Source organism: Oryctolagus cuniculus, chromosome 10 (assembly GCF_051225735.1).
Source record: "Oryctolagus cuniculus isolate XC-2025 breed Fujian yellow rabbit chromosome 10, ASM5122573v1, whole genome shotgun sequence".
Classification (NCBI taxonomy): domain Eukaryota; kingdom Metazoa; phylum Chordata; class Mammalia; order Lagomorpha; family Leporidae; genus Oryctolagus; species Oryctolagus cuniculus.
In genome coordinates, this window is record NC_142876.1 from 51,764,138 (window position 1) to 51,780,761 (window position 16,624).

The 16,624-nt window shown below is 41.4% G+C and overlaps 1 protein-coding gene across 7 annotated transcripts in view; it reads right to left on the bottom strand.

Annotated features, from left to right (window-relative positions):
- The window catches only part of PSMA8 (proteasome 20S subunit alpha 8), a 61,692-nt gene extending 47,318 nt beyond the window's left edge, over window positions 1-14,374 (bottom strand). The window contains exon 1 of one of the 7 annotated variants that reach the window (XM_002713467.5): window positions 13,725-14,374. In XM_002713467.5, the coding sequence (XP_002713513.2) occupies window positions 13,725-14,123 (399 nt within the window). In that variant the 5' untranslated portion in view covers window positions 14,124-14,374. The remainder of the gene's footprint in view (window positions 1-13,724) is intronic. The other 6 variants (XM_089305231.1, XM_089305230.1, XM_089305232.1 and 3 more) reach the window with 6 other exon arrangements.
- Window positions 14,375-16,624: the final 2,250 nt, after the last annotated feature.

A 16,624-nucleotide genomic window follows, 5' to 3' on the forward strand; every position in this document is an offset into this window, starting at 1 on the left:
AAGTGATATCAATAGAAGGTAGGACTTTGGAGAAGTGGTATGGTAGGGAGGATGGAATGCTATTAATAGAATTAGACCTTGTAAAAGAGGTACAAGAGAACTTGTCTGCGCCTCAGTCACATGAGGATACAGCAAGAAGGGGTCATCTATAAAGCAGGAAGTGGTTCCCATCACGTGCTGAATTGGCCTTGATTTTTGGATTTCCAAGCTGCTAGAACTGTGAGAAATGTTTCTGTTATTTTTAACCTGCCCACTATATGGCACTGAGTTATAGTAGCCCAAATGAATCAAGACAGGGCCATAAGCAGCCAAGAGAACACTAAATGTCCTTACCCTGTATCACTTATAAAGAAAGTTTCATTTAAACAAGAAGGAAACAAGTGGAAGAACTATGGCTCTTTCCTTGCTAGCCATTTTCTGAAGAAAATGGGTAGAAAATCTAATTTTGTAAATTAGATTGTAACCAATGTACAAAGTAGTAGTTCTGAAATAGGGACTTGCGGGGAAATACTGCCATATTCTCAGTAATTATTTCAGAAGAGAACTGTCCTTCAAAAACAAGTAATAGGCCCAGGAGGTTGATACATACATTCTGTTAGGGTAATTCCTATGCTAGTCTATAATACAGATAAAAGTGGAAATGTTCCTAACTCTTTTTTTTATGAAATTTTGGATACTACATAACAATCTTAAATGTACAAATATAACACTTTCTAAATCATGGAAAGGACCAATAATTCTTACGTAGGAAAGCTGATTAAAAATTCAAAACAAGAGATTATTCACAGAAAACATTATTGGTCACCTCAGCAAGATGGCAGACTAGTAGTTTCTAGTACTCATCTGCCAGGAGAAATGTCAATTTGAACAACCATGCAGGAAAACAGCTTCATAAGAACAAAGGAACACAGGTGAGAAACTCTAGCACTAGGACTGACCACAGAAATAAGAAGCATTGGTGAGGTTAGGAAAGATAGTTTCTCATGAAATTGTCACCTTTCTCCCAAGCCAAAACATTACAGTTCAAAGAGACAGATACACTCCATGTGATAGAAGCAGAGTGAAGTGACTTCATCATAGACTGCAACTCTGTGAGCTACAGTCCTTGTGGACTTACATGCTAAGGCTATTTAACTGCTAACCCAGGCACCAAGCTAGCACATCTAAAGACTATGGCAGTATGCCCACTCAGAATCTTCAGATGGGCTGACTGGTGAAAGACTTTCCCTGGTAAAGCAAATTTGTAAGGGCTGGAAGATGTGCCTACTTTTAAATGTGTAGATACCAATGCAAGTTCACAAAGTTCATGAATAATCAGGGAAATATAATATCACTAATACAAAATAAAGTACCAGTAATTGAATAGAAAGAAATGAAGGTCTATAATCTGGAAAAAGAGTTAAAAGTAGTATTATTGAAAAAAATTCAATAGATAAATGTTACTACTGGGGCCCATGCTGTGGTTTAGGTAGCAGAGCTGCTACCTGCAGTGCTAGTATCCCATATGGGCACCGGTTCAAGCACCAGCTGCTCCACTTCTGATCCAGCTCCCTGCTAATATGCCTGGGAAAGCAGTAGAGGTTGGCCTAGGTGCTTGGACCCCTGCACCCATGTGGGAGATCTAGAAGAGTCTCCTGGCTCTTGGCTTTGGTCTAGCCCAATCTTGGCAGCTGCAGTCATCTGGGGAGTGAAACAGCAGATGAAAGACCTCTCTGTCTCTTCTTCTTTCTCTGTAACTCTGCTTTTCAAATAGATAAAATAAATCTTTTTTAAAAGTTACAAGAGAAGAGCTGGCGCCACGGCTCAATAGGCTAATCCTCCACCTGCGGTGCCGGCACCCTGGGTTCTAGTCCTGGTCGGGGTGCTGGATTCTGTCTCGGTTGCCCCTCCTCCAGGCCAGCTCTCTGCCGTGGCCAGGGAGTGCAGTGGAGGATGGCCCAAGTTCTTGGGCCCTGCACCCGCATGGGAGACCAGGAGAAACACCTGGCTCCTGGCTTCGGATCGGCATAATGCACCGGCTGCAGCATGCCGGCCGCAGCGGCCATTGGGGAGTGAACCAACAGCAAAGGAAGACCTTTCTCTCTGTCTCTCTCTCTCTCACTGTCCACTCTGTCTGCCCCTCCCCCCAAAAAAAAGTTACAAGAGAAAACAGACAACTAAACGATATCAGGAAAACAATATATGAATGAAGTGAGCCAACAAAAAGACAGAAACCATGAAAATGAGGCAAACAGAAATTCTAGAGCTGAAGAACAAAATGACTGAGTGAAAAATGCCATAGAGAGCATCAACAGTTTCTTGACAAAATCAGAAGAATTGGCAGGTTCAGACAGGTTATTGGAAGATGAGTTAGAGAAATAAAAAGAAAAAAAGAATGAAAAATAGTGAAGGCCTATGAGACTTATGGGACACTTCTAAAGAACTAATTTTTAACATTGTGCCAGTCCTATAATGAGCAGTGAAAAAGAAACAGGCAGAAAGCTTATTTAAATAAATAATGACAAAAATTTCTAAATTGAGAGAAGGAAATGAACAACTACATTCGTGAATGCCACAGAACCTGAAATATATTAAAAATGAAATCTTCACCCAGACACATTATGATCATGTTCTCAAAGGCCAAAGAGATTTTTTTTTAAATGGCAGAAGAAAAATGACACATCATATACAACAGAACTCTCATTAAGACTGTTAGTGGATTTTTCAGTAGAAACCTTTCAGGTCAGAAGAGGATGGGCTGACATAAGGAAACTTTTGAAGACAAAAAACTGCAAATCAAGAATACTATAGTTTAGGGCTGGCATTGTGGCATAGCAGATTAAGTTACCATCTGCAATGCCCAAATCCCATATGGGTGCTAGTTCAAGACCCATCTGTTCCACTTCTGATCCAACTCTCTGCAGAAGTGCCTGGGAAAGTAGCAGAGGATGACCCAAGTGCTTGAGCCCTTGCACCCACATGGGAGACCAGGAAGAAGCTCCTGGTTCCAATCTGGCACAGCCCCAGCCAGTGTGGTCATTTGAGGAGTGAACCAGCAGATGGAAGACCACTTTCTGTCTGTCTGTCTTTGTCTTTCTGCAACTCTGTCTTTCAAATAAATAAAATACATCTTTTAAAGAAAAGAATACTATATCTTTAGAAATGGAGTAAAGATGGCAGGCACTGCAGCTCAATAGGCTAATCCTCCACCTGCAGCGCTGGCACGCTAGGTCCTAGTCCCAGTCGGGGCGCCAGATTCTGTCCCGGTCGCTCCTCTTCCAGTCCAGCTCTCTGCTGTGGCCTGGGAGTGCAGTGGAGGATGGCCCAAGTCCTTGGGCCCTGCACCCGCATGGGAGACCAGGAGAAGCACCTGGCTCCTGGCTTTGGATCAGCTGCCGCAGCGGCCACTGGGGGGGTGAACCAATGGAAAAGGAAGACCTTTCTCTCTCTGTCTCTCTCTCTCACTGTCCACTCTGCCTGTCAAAAAAAAAAAAAAAAAAAAAAAAAAGGAGTAAAGATCCCCCTCAATAAACAAAAGCAGTGGGAACTCATTTCTACTATATCTGACATACGAGAAGTAATAAAGGAGTTCTTCAAGTTGAAATAAAAAAGTAGCATCATGAAAACATGGAAATATAAAACTCACTGTCAAGGTAAGAATATTCTAGCACTATAACAGTGGTGCATAATTTATCTTTTAAAAAATATTCTTATTGCATTTGAAAGGCATGGGGAGGAGGGAGGGAGAGAGGGAGAGAGATTGATTGATTAATTAATTGATTTTGGTCATTTTTCTATTGCCTTCCCAATGCAGGAAGGTGGATGGAAAGTGGAGCAGCAGGACTTGAACCTACACTCTGTATATGGGATACCGGTGTGTTAAGTGGGGGTTTAACTGCGCCACAACACGGGCCCCCAGGGAGAGGCTTAACTCTAATGTCTTCATGCTAATGGTTGATCCTGGTGGTGGTAGGAAGTGATAATCAGGTTAATTAGTGAAGAGAAAACAGTTATAAATGTGTGTACACCCAACATTAAATCACTTACATATATAAATCAAATATTAGCAGAGCTGAAGGGAGAAACAGATTGCACTGCAATAATAATAAAAGACTTCAACACTCTTCTTTCCATAATAATAGGCCATTCAAACAGAAAATCAATAAGGAAACGAGTGGACCTGAATAACTCTATAGACCAAATGGATCTAACAGTCATACAGAAAACACTCTATCCATCAGCAGAATACACATTCTTTTCAGACACACATGGAACATTCTCCAAGACAGGTTAGGACACAAAACAAATCTTAAATTTAAGATTGAAATCATATCATCCATCTTTTCTGACTACAAGCCTATGAAAATAGAAATCAGTAGCAGGAATAAAATTGGAAAATTCATAAGCATGTAGAATTAAACATATTCCTGAACAACCAATATGCCAAAGAAGAAATCAAAAGGAATATAAAAATACACCTTGAGACAAATAAAATGGAAGCACAAAAAGCCAAAACCTTTAGGATGCAGTCAGAGTAGTTCTAAGAACAAAGTTTGTAACAATGAATGCCTAAATTAAGAAAAAAGATTTAGGGTCGGTGCTGTGGCATAGCAGGTAAAGCTGCCGCCTGCAGTGTCGGCATCCCATATGGGTGCCAGTTGGAGGCCTGGCTGCTCCACTTCTGATCAAGCTCTTTGCTATGGCCTGGGAAAGCAGCATAAGATAGCCCAAGTACATGGGCCCCTGCACCTGTGTGGGAGACCTGGAGGAGGCTCGTGGCTCCTGGCTTCGTTTTGGTGCAGCTCCAGCCATTGCAGCCATCTGGGGAATGAACCAGCAGATGGAAAACTTCTCTCACTCTTTCTCTCCGCCTCTCTGTAATTCTGCCTTTCAAATAAATAAATAAATCTTAAAAAAAAAAAGATTAAAAAAATAGAAAAAGACCAAATTAAATGCAAGTTAGAAGGAAGAGTTAAAGGTCTAAGCAGAAACACATGAAATAGATACTAGAAAAACAAAAGATTAATAAAACTGAGTGATTTTCTGAAAAGATAAAATAGAAACAAAGGTAAAATAAAAAAAAAACCTTGAACTACACGAACAGAAAAAGAAATAAGACTCAAAATTATAAATGAAACAGTTATACATTAAAACTGATACTGCAGAAACACAAAGGATCAAAGAAACTACCAGGAGCAACTGTGTGCCACTAAATTAAATGATGTCAAAAAAGTAGACAAATTCCTGGAAACACACAACCTACCAACATGAAATCATGAAGAAATAGGAAATCTAAATAGACCAATAGTGAGTAAGAAAATGAATCAGTAATCCAACCTTCCAAGGGTTGGGGAGGGAAGCCTAGAATCTACTAGCTTCACTGGTGAATTCTACTAAACATTTGAAAAATAATTAATGCTGAGCATCTGTCAAATTCTACTAAAAAAGTGAAGAGGAGGGGTCATTTTAATCTCAAACCAGACAAGGGTACTACAAGAAAAGAAAATTGAAAGTAAAAAGCCTATCTTAACATAGATTAAAAAAAAATCCTTAACAAAATACTATCAAACCAAATTGAAAATACATGATAAGAATCATACATTACAACATAGTGGAATTTATCCCTGGGATGCCAGGATGTTTCAATACACAGAAATCAATAAACATGATATATCACATCACTAAAATAAAGAGTAAGAATCATACAATCATTTCATTTATTACCAAAAACACCAGTTAAGATTCACGTTAAAAATTTTTCACAAATTATTCATGGAAAGAGTGTATCTTAATAAAGGCAATACATGACAAGCCCACAACTATTATCACACTTGATGGTGAAAAGCTCAAAGCTTTTCCTTTAAAATCAGGAAGAAGATAAAGATTCTCACTGTCACTGTTTCTATTCAATACGGTACTAGAAATCCCAGCCAGAGGAAAAAAAAAGAATAAAAGGCTTCCAACCCAGGAAGGCAAAACTAAAATGGTCTTTTTTTTTTTTTTTAACAGATGGTATGATATTATATATATAAAACTCTCTCTCTCTCTTTTGCTCTCTCTCTCTCTCTATATATATATATGTAAAACACTCTAAGATTTTTTTAGAACTACTAAATTTAGAACTAATAAAGAATTAAGTGAGGCTTCAGGCTACAAAATCAACATGTAAAAAACAGTTGCTGGGGCTGGTTCTGTGGATTAGTGGGCTAAACCTCTGCCTGCCATGTCAGCATCCCATGTGGATGCCAGTTCATGTCCTGGCTGCTCTTCTGAAACAGCTCTCTGGTTATGGCTTGGGAAAGCAGTGGAAGATGGCCCAAGTGCTTGGGCCCCTGAAACTGTATGGGAGACCCGGAAGAAGCTCCTGGCTCCTGCTTTGGATCAGCCCAGTTCCAGCTGTTATGGCCACCTGGGGAGTAAACCAGCAGATGGAAAACCTTTCTGTCTCTCCCTCTCCCCATAATTCTACATCTCAAATAAATAAAATCTTAAAAAAACAAACAAAAATCAGGTACCTTTGTATAATAACTAATAATTGTGTCCAAAAATGAAACTAAGAAAAAAATCCCACTTATACTAGCCTCAAAAAATAAGATACTTAGGAGTGAATTTAACCAAGGAGGTGAAAGATCTGTATACTGTAACAATTGATAAAAGAAATTGAAGACAGGAAAAATAAATGGAACAATATTCCCTGTTCATGGATTGGAACAATTAGTATGTTATAAGGTCCAAACTGGGGCTGGTGCTGTGGCATAGCAGTTAAAGCTGCTGTCTGCAATGTCAGTATCCCATATATGCACCGGTTCAATTCTCGGATGCTCCACTTCTGGTCCAAATCCCTGCTAATGGCCTTAGGAAAGCAGTAGAAGGTGACCCAAGTGCTTGCGTCCCTGTATCAGCATGGGAGAACCAAAAGAAGCCCCTGGCTCTGGATTGGCACAACACTGGCTGTGTGGTCTTCTGGAGAGTGAACCAGAGGACAGAAAAATCTGTTTCAAATAAGTAATACATATATATATGTGTATGTGTGTGTGTGTGTGTGTGTGTGTATTTAAAAAGGCTCATACCACACAAAATAAACTATAAATCCAATGCAATCCCTATCATAATTACAATTATATTTTTCACAGAAATAGAAAAAAGAAAAACCCTAAAACTCACATGGAGTCACAAAAGACCTCAAATATTTAAAGCAATTTGAGGAAGAACAAAAAAAACTGGAAGAAGCACAATACTTGACACAAAAATATTCTACAAAGCTAATGTAATCAAGACAGCATAGTACTGGCCTACAAACAGATATATTGACAAATGGAACAGAATGGAATCCCAGAAATAAAAACAGATATTTAGGGTCAATTGATCTTCACCAAAGATGCCAGGAACACAGAGTGGAGAAAGGAAAATCTCTTCAATTAATGGTACTGAGGAAATCAGATATCTATGTGCAGAAGAACTGGGTCCTTACCTCATATAGTATACAAAATGCAATGCAAAATGGATGAAAAGACTTAAAAATAAGATCTGAAATTGTAAAACTACAAGAAGAAAACATAGGAAGAACCCTTCTTGCCATTAGTTTGGACAATGCTGTCGCTCCCCCTCTTCGTGGAGGAGCGACACTAAACCCTGCCTAGGCTTCATATCCGAGTCACGGCACCATTATGTCGCTCCCCCTCTTCATGGAGGAGCGACACTGAACCCTGCCTAGGCTTCATATCCGAGTCACGGCACCATTATGTCGCTCCCCGTCTTCGTGGAGGAACGACACAGGACCCTGCGCTGTTCTTTCGTCTGCTCGGCCCTCCCCGGGTTTGCTGCTGGTTCTTCCCGGGTTGGCTACTATCCCTTCCACCTCCGTGGAAGGGCAGTTCCCCCTGGCCACATTCCCCACTTCCGCAGGGGAGCGGCACACCGCCGGCCGGCTTTCTCGGGGGCTGCACGGGTGTTCCTTCAGCTAGATGTTCCCCTTAGATGTTCCCCTTAGATGTTCCTGGTGCATGCCGTCTCTCTCCTCCTTTATAGTCCTCCTCCGCCAATCCTAACTCGGCTGCCCACACGCCGAGTACGCTGCTCTCCTCCAATCAGGAGCAAGTCCTACAGTTTATTAGCTGAACTGGAGGCAGCTGTGTAGAAGCTGTTTACTTCTCTCCCAGCGCCATATTGTGGGAGAGCAGATGCATAGAATAAGTCTTAATTCCAGTAACTCAGTCCAGTCCGGGCTGCTCCCCACACAATGCTTTTTTGGATATCACCCCAAAAGGACAGGTAACAAAAGCAAAAATGGACAATGAGATCGCAACAGGCTAAAAAAAATACAGCAAAGGAAATGAAAGAGAAAAGAGACAAAGTTTTGTTGGGAGAAAATATTTGCAAACCATCTATCTAATAAGGAGTTATATCCAAAATATATAAGTAACTCCGAGGACTCAATAGGAAGAAAAGAATCCACTTCAAAAATGGGCCAAAGTCTTAAATAGACATTTCTCCAAAGAAGACTTACAAATGGCAACAACAGGAAAATGAAAAAATACTCAACATCTCTAGTCATCATAGAAACACAAATCAAAACTACAGTGAGATATTATAGCACACCTACCTGAACAGCTACTATCAAAAATAAAAACGCATTGGGAAGGAGGTAGAGAAAAGAAAATCCTCGCATACTGTTGGTGGGAATATAAACTGGTATAGCCATTATGGAAAACAGTATTAAAGTCCTCAAACAGTTAAAAATAGGACACTAAGTGATCTAACAATGTCATTTGGGGTACACGTCCAAAGGAAATGGAATCAGGATCTTGAAGTTTTATCCACACTCCCATGTCTGTTATAGGACTACAAGAATACCTTATGTTATTGTGTTTCACTTTATTGGACTTCACAGGGGTATATGTGTGTGTGGTTTTTAGAAATTAATGATTTGTGGCAACCCTATGTCAATCAAGTCTATTGGCCCCATTTTTCCAACAGCCTGTGTTCATTTCATGCCTCTGTTGCATTTCAGTAATTCTGTCAATATTTCAAAAGTTTTAAATATTATTTTTTGTGTTAGGATGTTCTGTGATCAATGATCTTTGATATTAGTATTTTGGATTTGTTTGGGAACACCAAAAGCCATGCTCATTTAAGACAGAGAATGGTTAAATACTGTGTGTGTTTGGACTGCTCCATCAATCAGCTGTCCTCCATCTTTCTCCCTCCCCACAGGCTTTTCTATTCCCTAAGCACAACAATACTGAAATCAGACTAATTAGTAACCCTGCAATGGACTCTAAGTGTTCAAGTGAAATGAGGTATTACATGTCTCTCACTTTAAATCAAAAGCTAGAAATGATTAAGCTTAATGAAGAAGGTATGTCAAAAGCAGCCATAGTTGAAGTGAAGTCTCTTGTGCCAAACAGTTAGCTAAACTGTGAACACAGAGAAAAAGTTCTTGAAGGAAATTAAATGTGTTAGTCCAAAGAATACACCAAAGATAAGGAAAATGAAACAATCTCACTGCTGATATGGAGAAAGATTTAGTGGCCTGGATAGAAGAACTATCTCAATTTCTCTCTCTTTAAAATAACTAAATAAACAAAGATATCTTGAAATAATAAATGAAGGTGATGTAAGACTCACATTAAAATTGAAGGAAAAGAGTAATCAAATAGCAGACAATAATACCTACAATTTATTAAGTACTTCATGTGAACCAGATTCTATGCACGATGTTTAACATATACTATTACTGCATTCAACTCATATCACCCTGTTAAGCAGATATTCTAATGTCTGCTACTAAAGAAACTAAAACTTAGAAAGATTAATTTACTTAATTGACATATGTAGTTTCCACATTTGTGATAATGGCAGCTAATTAACATACAAATATTTGTTGAACTATGATGCAATGCAAAAAACACAGGCTTTGAAAGTAGAAAAATTTTAAGTATGAATATAGACTCCATCATTTTCTGGCTGGGTAATAAAAAGGTGATTAAATATCATCCTTAATGTTAAATAATGTACCTAAAATGCCTGGTGTATAAAGTATTACTTATATTTTGTTTCAGTGTGGAGGGAATGGAGGAAGAGAGGGGAAGAGAGAGAGATTCAGAGACAGGGAGAGCAAGACAGAGAGTGCATTTTCATCTACTGGTTAACTCCTCAAATGTCAGTAACAGCCAGGGTTGACCCAGGCTGAAGCCAAGAGCCAGGAACTCCATCTGAGTCTCCCAAATACATTTCAGGAGCCCAGGCACTTGAGCCAGTATCCATCTGTTGCTTTCCAGGATGCATCAGCAGGAAACTAGACTGGAAACTGAGTAGCCAGGACTCAAACCAGGCATTCCAATATGGTTGCAGGTGTTGCAAGCTATTGTGGTTTACCCAGCCACACCACAATGCCACCCCACAAAGTAACTGTTAGGTCCTACCAGATCTACCAGATCTTACTGTCCAGTTGCCGCGAGAAGATTATTAAATAAACCTGCCACTAAAGAAAATATGAGAATAAGACCAAACAGTAAATATTGTAACATACTCTGCGCTCTGTACAGGTTATAAATTCAGAAGCAAAAAAAGATTCATGATGATTGGAGGGGAGAGGACAAGAGAAAGTTTCAGGAAGGATAAAGATGCAGAGATTCTTCAAGGATACGTCAAGGTGTAGAGCAGCAAAAAAGGTGTTTTCCCCCTCTCTGAGCTCCACGGAAGGAAGCATACAGACAAACAAAGAAGGAGCTACCCCTGAATTAAAGAGTAAAGAGGGTGGGAAAGGATTATGGAAGACTTTGATGGCCACATTGTGGAGCTGAGACTTGATAAAGTAGGAAATATAGAGCTAATAACATTTTGGGGTCAGAGAAAGGACAGAACAAGTAATGATAATAAATCTTATCTTTTTCATGGGAATATTATGAAGGATTCATTTTTTTCCCCTAAGAAATGTATTATTTCTCCAAAATGTTATTTGAACATATTTTGCATTTATAGAAAAGGAACTAAAGCAAAAAGAAAACAAGCCTCTTGCCTCACTTCATGCTGTAAAATAATCATCAAGAAAGGAAATAGAGCCCAAGGCCTCTAATTGTTGCCCATATAACTTTTTATGTTACCGACTAATAGTACTTCTACATATTGGTCAAAACTGGTCAACTTTTGGTTATTTATAACTTATCAAGTCAACTGGTGTTTATAGACAGGAAATTTTGCAATCTATTTTAATAACCAGTTGCCATTATAAACTTTACTCTATGTAAAAGGTCATAGCACCCTTAAGGAAACACAATGAACGACTCCATACAAAGATGCAAATTATAATTTCACAATCCTCAGACAAGAGTGTCTCATCCTTGCAACGTATCTTTAAAAATGCCCACTATAGGTATTTTTATATCCTTACCCTTTTACAGCTCATTACAAAGGAACTATCAATCAGTTCTATAGCATTCTTAAAACATTTTAAATGAGCCAATGTGGTTTCTTATTACACTCCAGTCTTCTCCCATTACTCCCTTTATTTCAGGCTCTAAAACTTGGGCATTATTTTCTAACCATATGCTACATGCCATGCTGGGGATTATATAACTTTTTGTTTTTATCAAAACGGTACCCTTTTGGTTTAAGCTACATCAGGCTTTTCCTAAATTTACAATTCTAAAAAAAAACCTTATAAAACAGAAGCAAAACTATTGGGCGCAATTAAATAGAGGAATACTTCTAAAAGATTTTTCTTTCTAGTGTTTTTCTAAAACCACTTTACTGATAGATTTATATTGAAAGTGAAAATTATTTTCTTCCATAACTAAGTTGGTATGGAAAGTAAGAGAAATACAACTGCTAGATTTAGAAATGCTCTGTGTATTCTCATACCTACTGCCTGAAATTCCAACACACACAACAAATACTCATGAAATCTGAGACACTTAACAAAAAATTGGATCTTTTTGAATTCATAGTCTGTCTAGGACCTGGAAGTTTTAGGGGTAATAAATAGATCATTGGTCACTAGGGCACTTTTGTCCTTTTCAATTTTTATAAATCACTAAGGTTATTGAATATAGTAAAAATTTGGCAGCAGTATTACTGCTACCCTGAGTATTTAAAAGTTTCTCAGTAATGTGGATAGATAAGTCTAAAGTAGAGTATAATCTCAGGAACTTACAGCATCATTTAAAAACAACAAGAAGGGGTAGGACCTGCAATGCTGGCATCCTATATGGGTTCCAGTTCCAGACCCAGCTGCTCCACTTCGGATCCAGCTCTCTGCTTTGGCCTGGGAAAGCAATAGAAGATGGCCCATGTGCTTGGGCCTCTGGGCCTGCTGAGACATGGAAGAAGCTCCTGGCTCAGGATAGGGCCATTTGAGGAGCGAACCAGCGGATGGAATATCTCTTTCTCTGCCTCTGCCTCTCTCCAACTCGGCCTTTCAAAATCAATCAATCAATCAATCAATCAATCATTTTTTTTAAAGTGGCAATTTCTTAGAGTTTGGAACATCAGAAAGGTCAAATATTGTGATATCAAATACTGGGACTTAACAAGTGTGTCTGGATCAGCGTTCTTAACCATTTTGTTATCAACAAGGATTTTATTTTGCATTGATCTGGTCCATGTTTTAGGGTCAGGCACGGACAATTTTTAGTTTGAACCATATTTTTTTTTAAAGATTCATTTATTAGGCCGGCGCCGCGGCTCACTAGGCTAATCCTCCGCCTAGCGGTGCCGGCACACCGGGTTCTAGTCCCGGTTGGGGCACCGGATTCTGTCCCGGTTGCCCCTCTTCCAGGCCAGCTCTCTGCTGTGGCCAGGGAGTGCAGTGGAGGATGGCCCAGGTGCTTGGGCCCTGCACCCCATGGGAGACCAGGAAAAGCACCTGGCTCCTGGCTCCTGCCATCGGATCAGCGCGGTGCACCGGCCGCAGCGCGCCGGCCGCGGCGGCCATTGGAGGGTGAACCAACAGCAAAGGAAGACCTTTCTCTCTGTCTCTCTCTCACTGTCCACTCTGCCTGTCAAAAAAAAAAAAAAAAAAAAAAAAAGCCAAAGATTCATTTATTTTATTTGAAAGAGTTGCACAGATAGAGAACGAGAAGCAGAGAGAGGTCTTCCATCCATTGGTTCCCTCCCCACCCAGATGGCAGCATTGGTCACAGCTGCGCCAATCCAAAGCCGGGAGCCTGGAGCTTCCTCTGGGTCTCCCATGTGGGTGCAGAGGCCCAAGGACTTGGACCATCTTCTGCTTTCCCAGGCCATAGCAGAGAGCTGAATCAGAAATGGAGCAGCCGGGTCTCCAAACGGTACCCATATGGGATGTCAGCACTGTAGGCGGTGGCTTTACCTGCCACAGTGCCGGCCCCGCACCATAATTATTCTTAAACACTTTCCAATGTGAAGGGGCTGGTTAGTGCTCCAGGGGTCTGTGAAATTTCTAAAGGAGTGGGGCATGAGCCTGCAGGCAGGTGGTTCCAAGCGACAATTCTTTTCCTTCCTTTTTGGCAGACACAGCACTAGCACTCCTCTTCCAGAGTCGAGGATACAGTACCCTCACTCTCTCTCTGGTGTTGGGTTTGTAACTAGCTTTAAAACAAAGGCAGCTGACGAGTGAAAAGTGACAACTCCCAACTCCTTTCCACCACTTCCAGTCCCAACCTCAGAGGTCTCCCTCCATAACAGGGAACAAACAGGGACATTTCCCCCGCCACGGCGGGAGGCTGGGCCGCGGCCGTGGGGTAAGGAAGGCCCGACAGCTTGCTCACCGCTGTGGATCCTTTCTTCACCGCTTCTTGAGCATATTCCACTTGGAAAAGGTGTCCGTCCGGGGAGAAGACAGTGATTGCCCTGTCGTACCGAGATGCCATTGGAGCGGACAAGGACGCCCACCCAGAAACACGCGATACCGACGCAAACGGTGGTGAGTAGCTGCTGGCGCCCACCCGGAAGTGCTCACGCACGCGCCTCGCGTCGCCTCCCAGCAATCCTTGCGCCGACGCCTTTGGTGTCCCCGGAAGTCCTCTGTGGCTACCCAGCTGTTCCGCCTGAGGTTTCCGTGTGTAATGGCGGTGTTTTCCTGCAGTGCTTGGTACATAGCACAGTCTCCCACTTTCCCCCAGTGTGGCCCAGGGTAGTGTTAGGTCTCTTGGCTTGTAATGTGACATTAAGGCTTACAGATGAGTTCTTCAGGGATGGGTGTTTGGTCTGTGGTTTAGCCACGGTTTGGGACGCCCTCACCCATATTGGAGTGCCGGCTCCAGTCCCCATTCCAGCATCCTGCTAATGCGCACCCCTGGAGGCAGCAGGTGATGGCTTCAGTACTTGGATTGCTGCCTCCAACTTCAGAGACCTGGGTGGAGAGGTAGATGTTCCAGTCTTAGACCTGGCTCAACCCTGACTTGTATTTGGAGAGTGAACCTGCGGAAGGAACATCTCTGTGTGTGTCTGAGCCTTTCAAAACAGAAAAAGAAACGTGTTTCAAAGTGGTAATGCCTCTTTCATTCTTTTGCCTTGTTAACAAAATATAGTCTGAGCAAGGGGTCCTTTATGTAGAGCGAATAGTTAATGAAACTAAATCTAATGATGAGAATTAAAACTTAAAAAAAAAAAAAAGATTTACTTATTTACTTTGAAAGAGTTACAGGGATAGAGGGAGAGAAAGAGATCTTCAATCCAATGGTTCACTCCCCACATGATCACAACGGCCATACTGGGCCAAGCAGAAGCTGGATGCCAAGAGCTTCATCCAGGTCTCGCATATGGGTGGCAGGGGCTCAAGCACTTGAACCATCTTCTGCTAGTTTTCCCAGGCCATAGCGGGGAGCTGGATGCCGATGTTGCAGGTGGAGATTTTACTTGCTACTCTGCCATGCTTGCTGCGATAATGCTGTTTTAATTGAAGAAATTTTGTAGAAACCCAGACATATTTTAAGAGTGTTATCTGGGGCCGGCGCTGTGGCGCAGCAGGTTAACTCCCTGGCCTGAAGCGCTGGCATCCCATAGGGGCACGGGTTCTAGTCCTGGCTGCTCCTCTTCCAATCCAGCTCTCTGCTATGGTCTGGGAAAGCGGTAGACGATGGCCCAAGTCCTTGAGCCTATGTACCTGCGTGGGAGACCTGGAAGAAGCTCCTGGCTTGGATCAGCACAACTCCATCCGTTGTAGCCATCTGGTGAGTGAACCAGCGGGTGGAAGACCTCTCTCTCTGTCTCTCTGTCTCTGTCTCTCTCTCTCTCTGTCTCTACCTCTCTCTGTAACTCTTTCAAATAAATAAATCTTTCGGCTGGCGCCACGGCTCACTAGGTAAATCCTCCGCCTTGCGGCACCCGCACACTTGGTTCTAGTCCCGGTTGGGGCGCCGGATTCTGTCCTGATTGCCCCTCTTCCAGGCCAGCTCTCTGCTGTGGCCAGGGAGTGCAGTGGAGGATGGCCCAAGTGCTTGGGCCCTGCACCCCATGGGAGACCAGGATAAGTACCTGGCTCCTGCCGGCCGCAGTGTGCCAGCCGCGGCACCCATTGGAGGGTGAAACAACAGTAAAGGAAGCCCTTTCTCTCTGTCTCTCTCACTGTCCACTCTGCCTGTCAAAAAAAAAAAAATAATAATAATAATGAAGAAATAAATCTTTAAAAAAAAGAATGTTATCTATAGCAGAATGTTTGTCTATTGTGGTAGAGCAGTCTCTGTTCTCATCAATAAGATGGGAATATTAACAATCTGCAGCAAAGTGTTCAGAAGTTAAAATGTGTTTATAGGCATAATAACTTAAAATGGGACCTGGTGGGTTGTAATAGCTAGGGAAGTTTGGCTCTTATTACTTTCCATGTATCGTTTAATACTCAAAAATGCTGTTTTCAACTGGCGAGGATCTTCAAGGTGGTGAACTCAACCTTAACTAAAAACCGAAAACCAAACAATAAAAATAAAAAAAAATAATTATCCACAAAAGAGGAAAGATAAAAGTCATCTCCCTTGATTCCAAATACTTAATTGAGAATTTTATTTGACTCCTGAAAGCAATTTGTATGTATTCCTCCTCATCTGTTTTCTTCAGTATTAGAAACTCTTGAAAAGTTTGGTTCTACTGAGAAAAACAATAATTCTGAATCAAAACAATTCACCATAAGTGGTTACTTTACAATATTGGTAAACCAACATTTTCCAGAAGCTCTTTTTTTTTTTTTTTTAAGATTTTATTTATTTGAGAGGTAGAGTTACAGACAGTGAGAGACAAAGACAGAAAGGTCTTCCCTCCACTGGTTCACTCCCCAAATGGCCACAATGGTTGGAGCTGTGTGGATCTGAAACCAGGAGCCAGGTGCTTCTTCCTGGTCTCCCATGCAGGTGCAAGGGCCCAAGCACTTGGGCCTTCCTCCACTGCCCTCCCAGGCTATAACAGAAAGCTGGATTGGAAGTAGATCAGCCAGTACTAGAATTGGCACCCATATGGAATGCCAGCACTGCAGGCAGAAGATTAACCTACTGCGCCACAGTGCTGGCCCCCAGAAACTGTTTTTTGAGAAGTATTTTAGTGTTCAAGTAATAATTTTTTTACCTTCAAATAATTAGAGATTTACATGAAGTCTCAAAATAGGACACCAAGAAATCTGCTGTATCCCTCACCTAGTTTCATCCAATAATAGTATCTTACATTCTGTCTCAGGAAACTG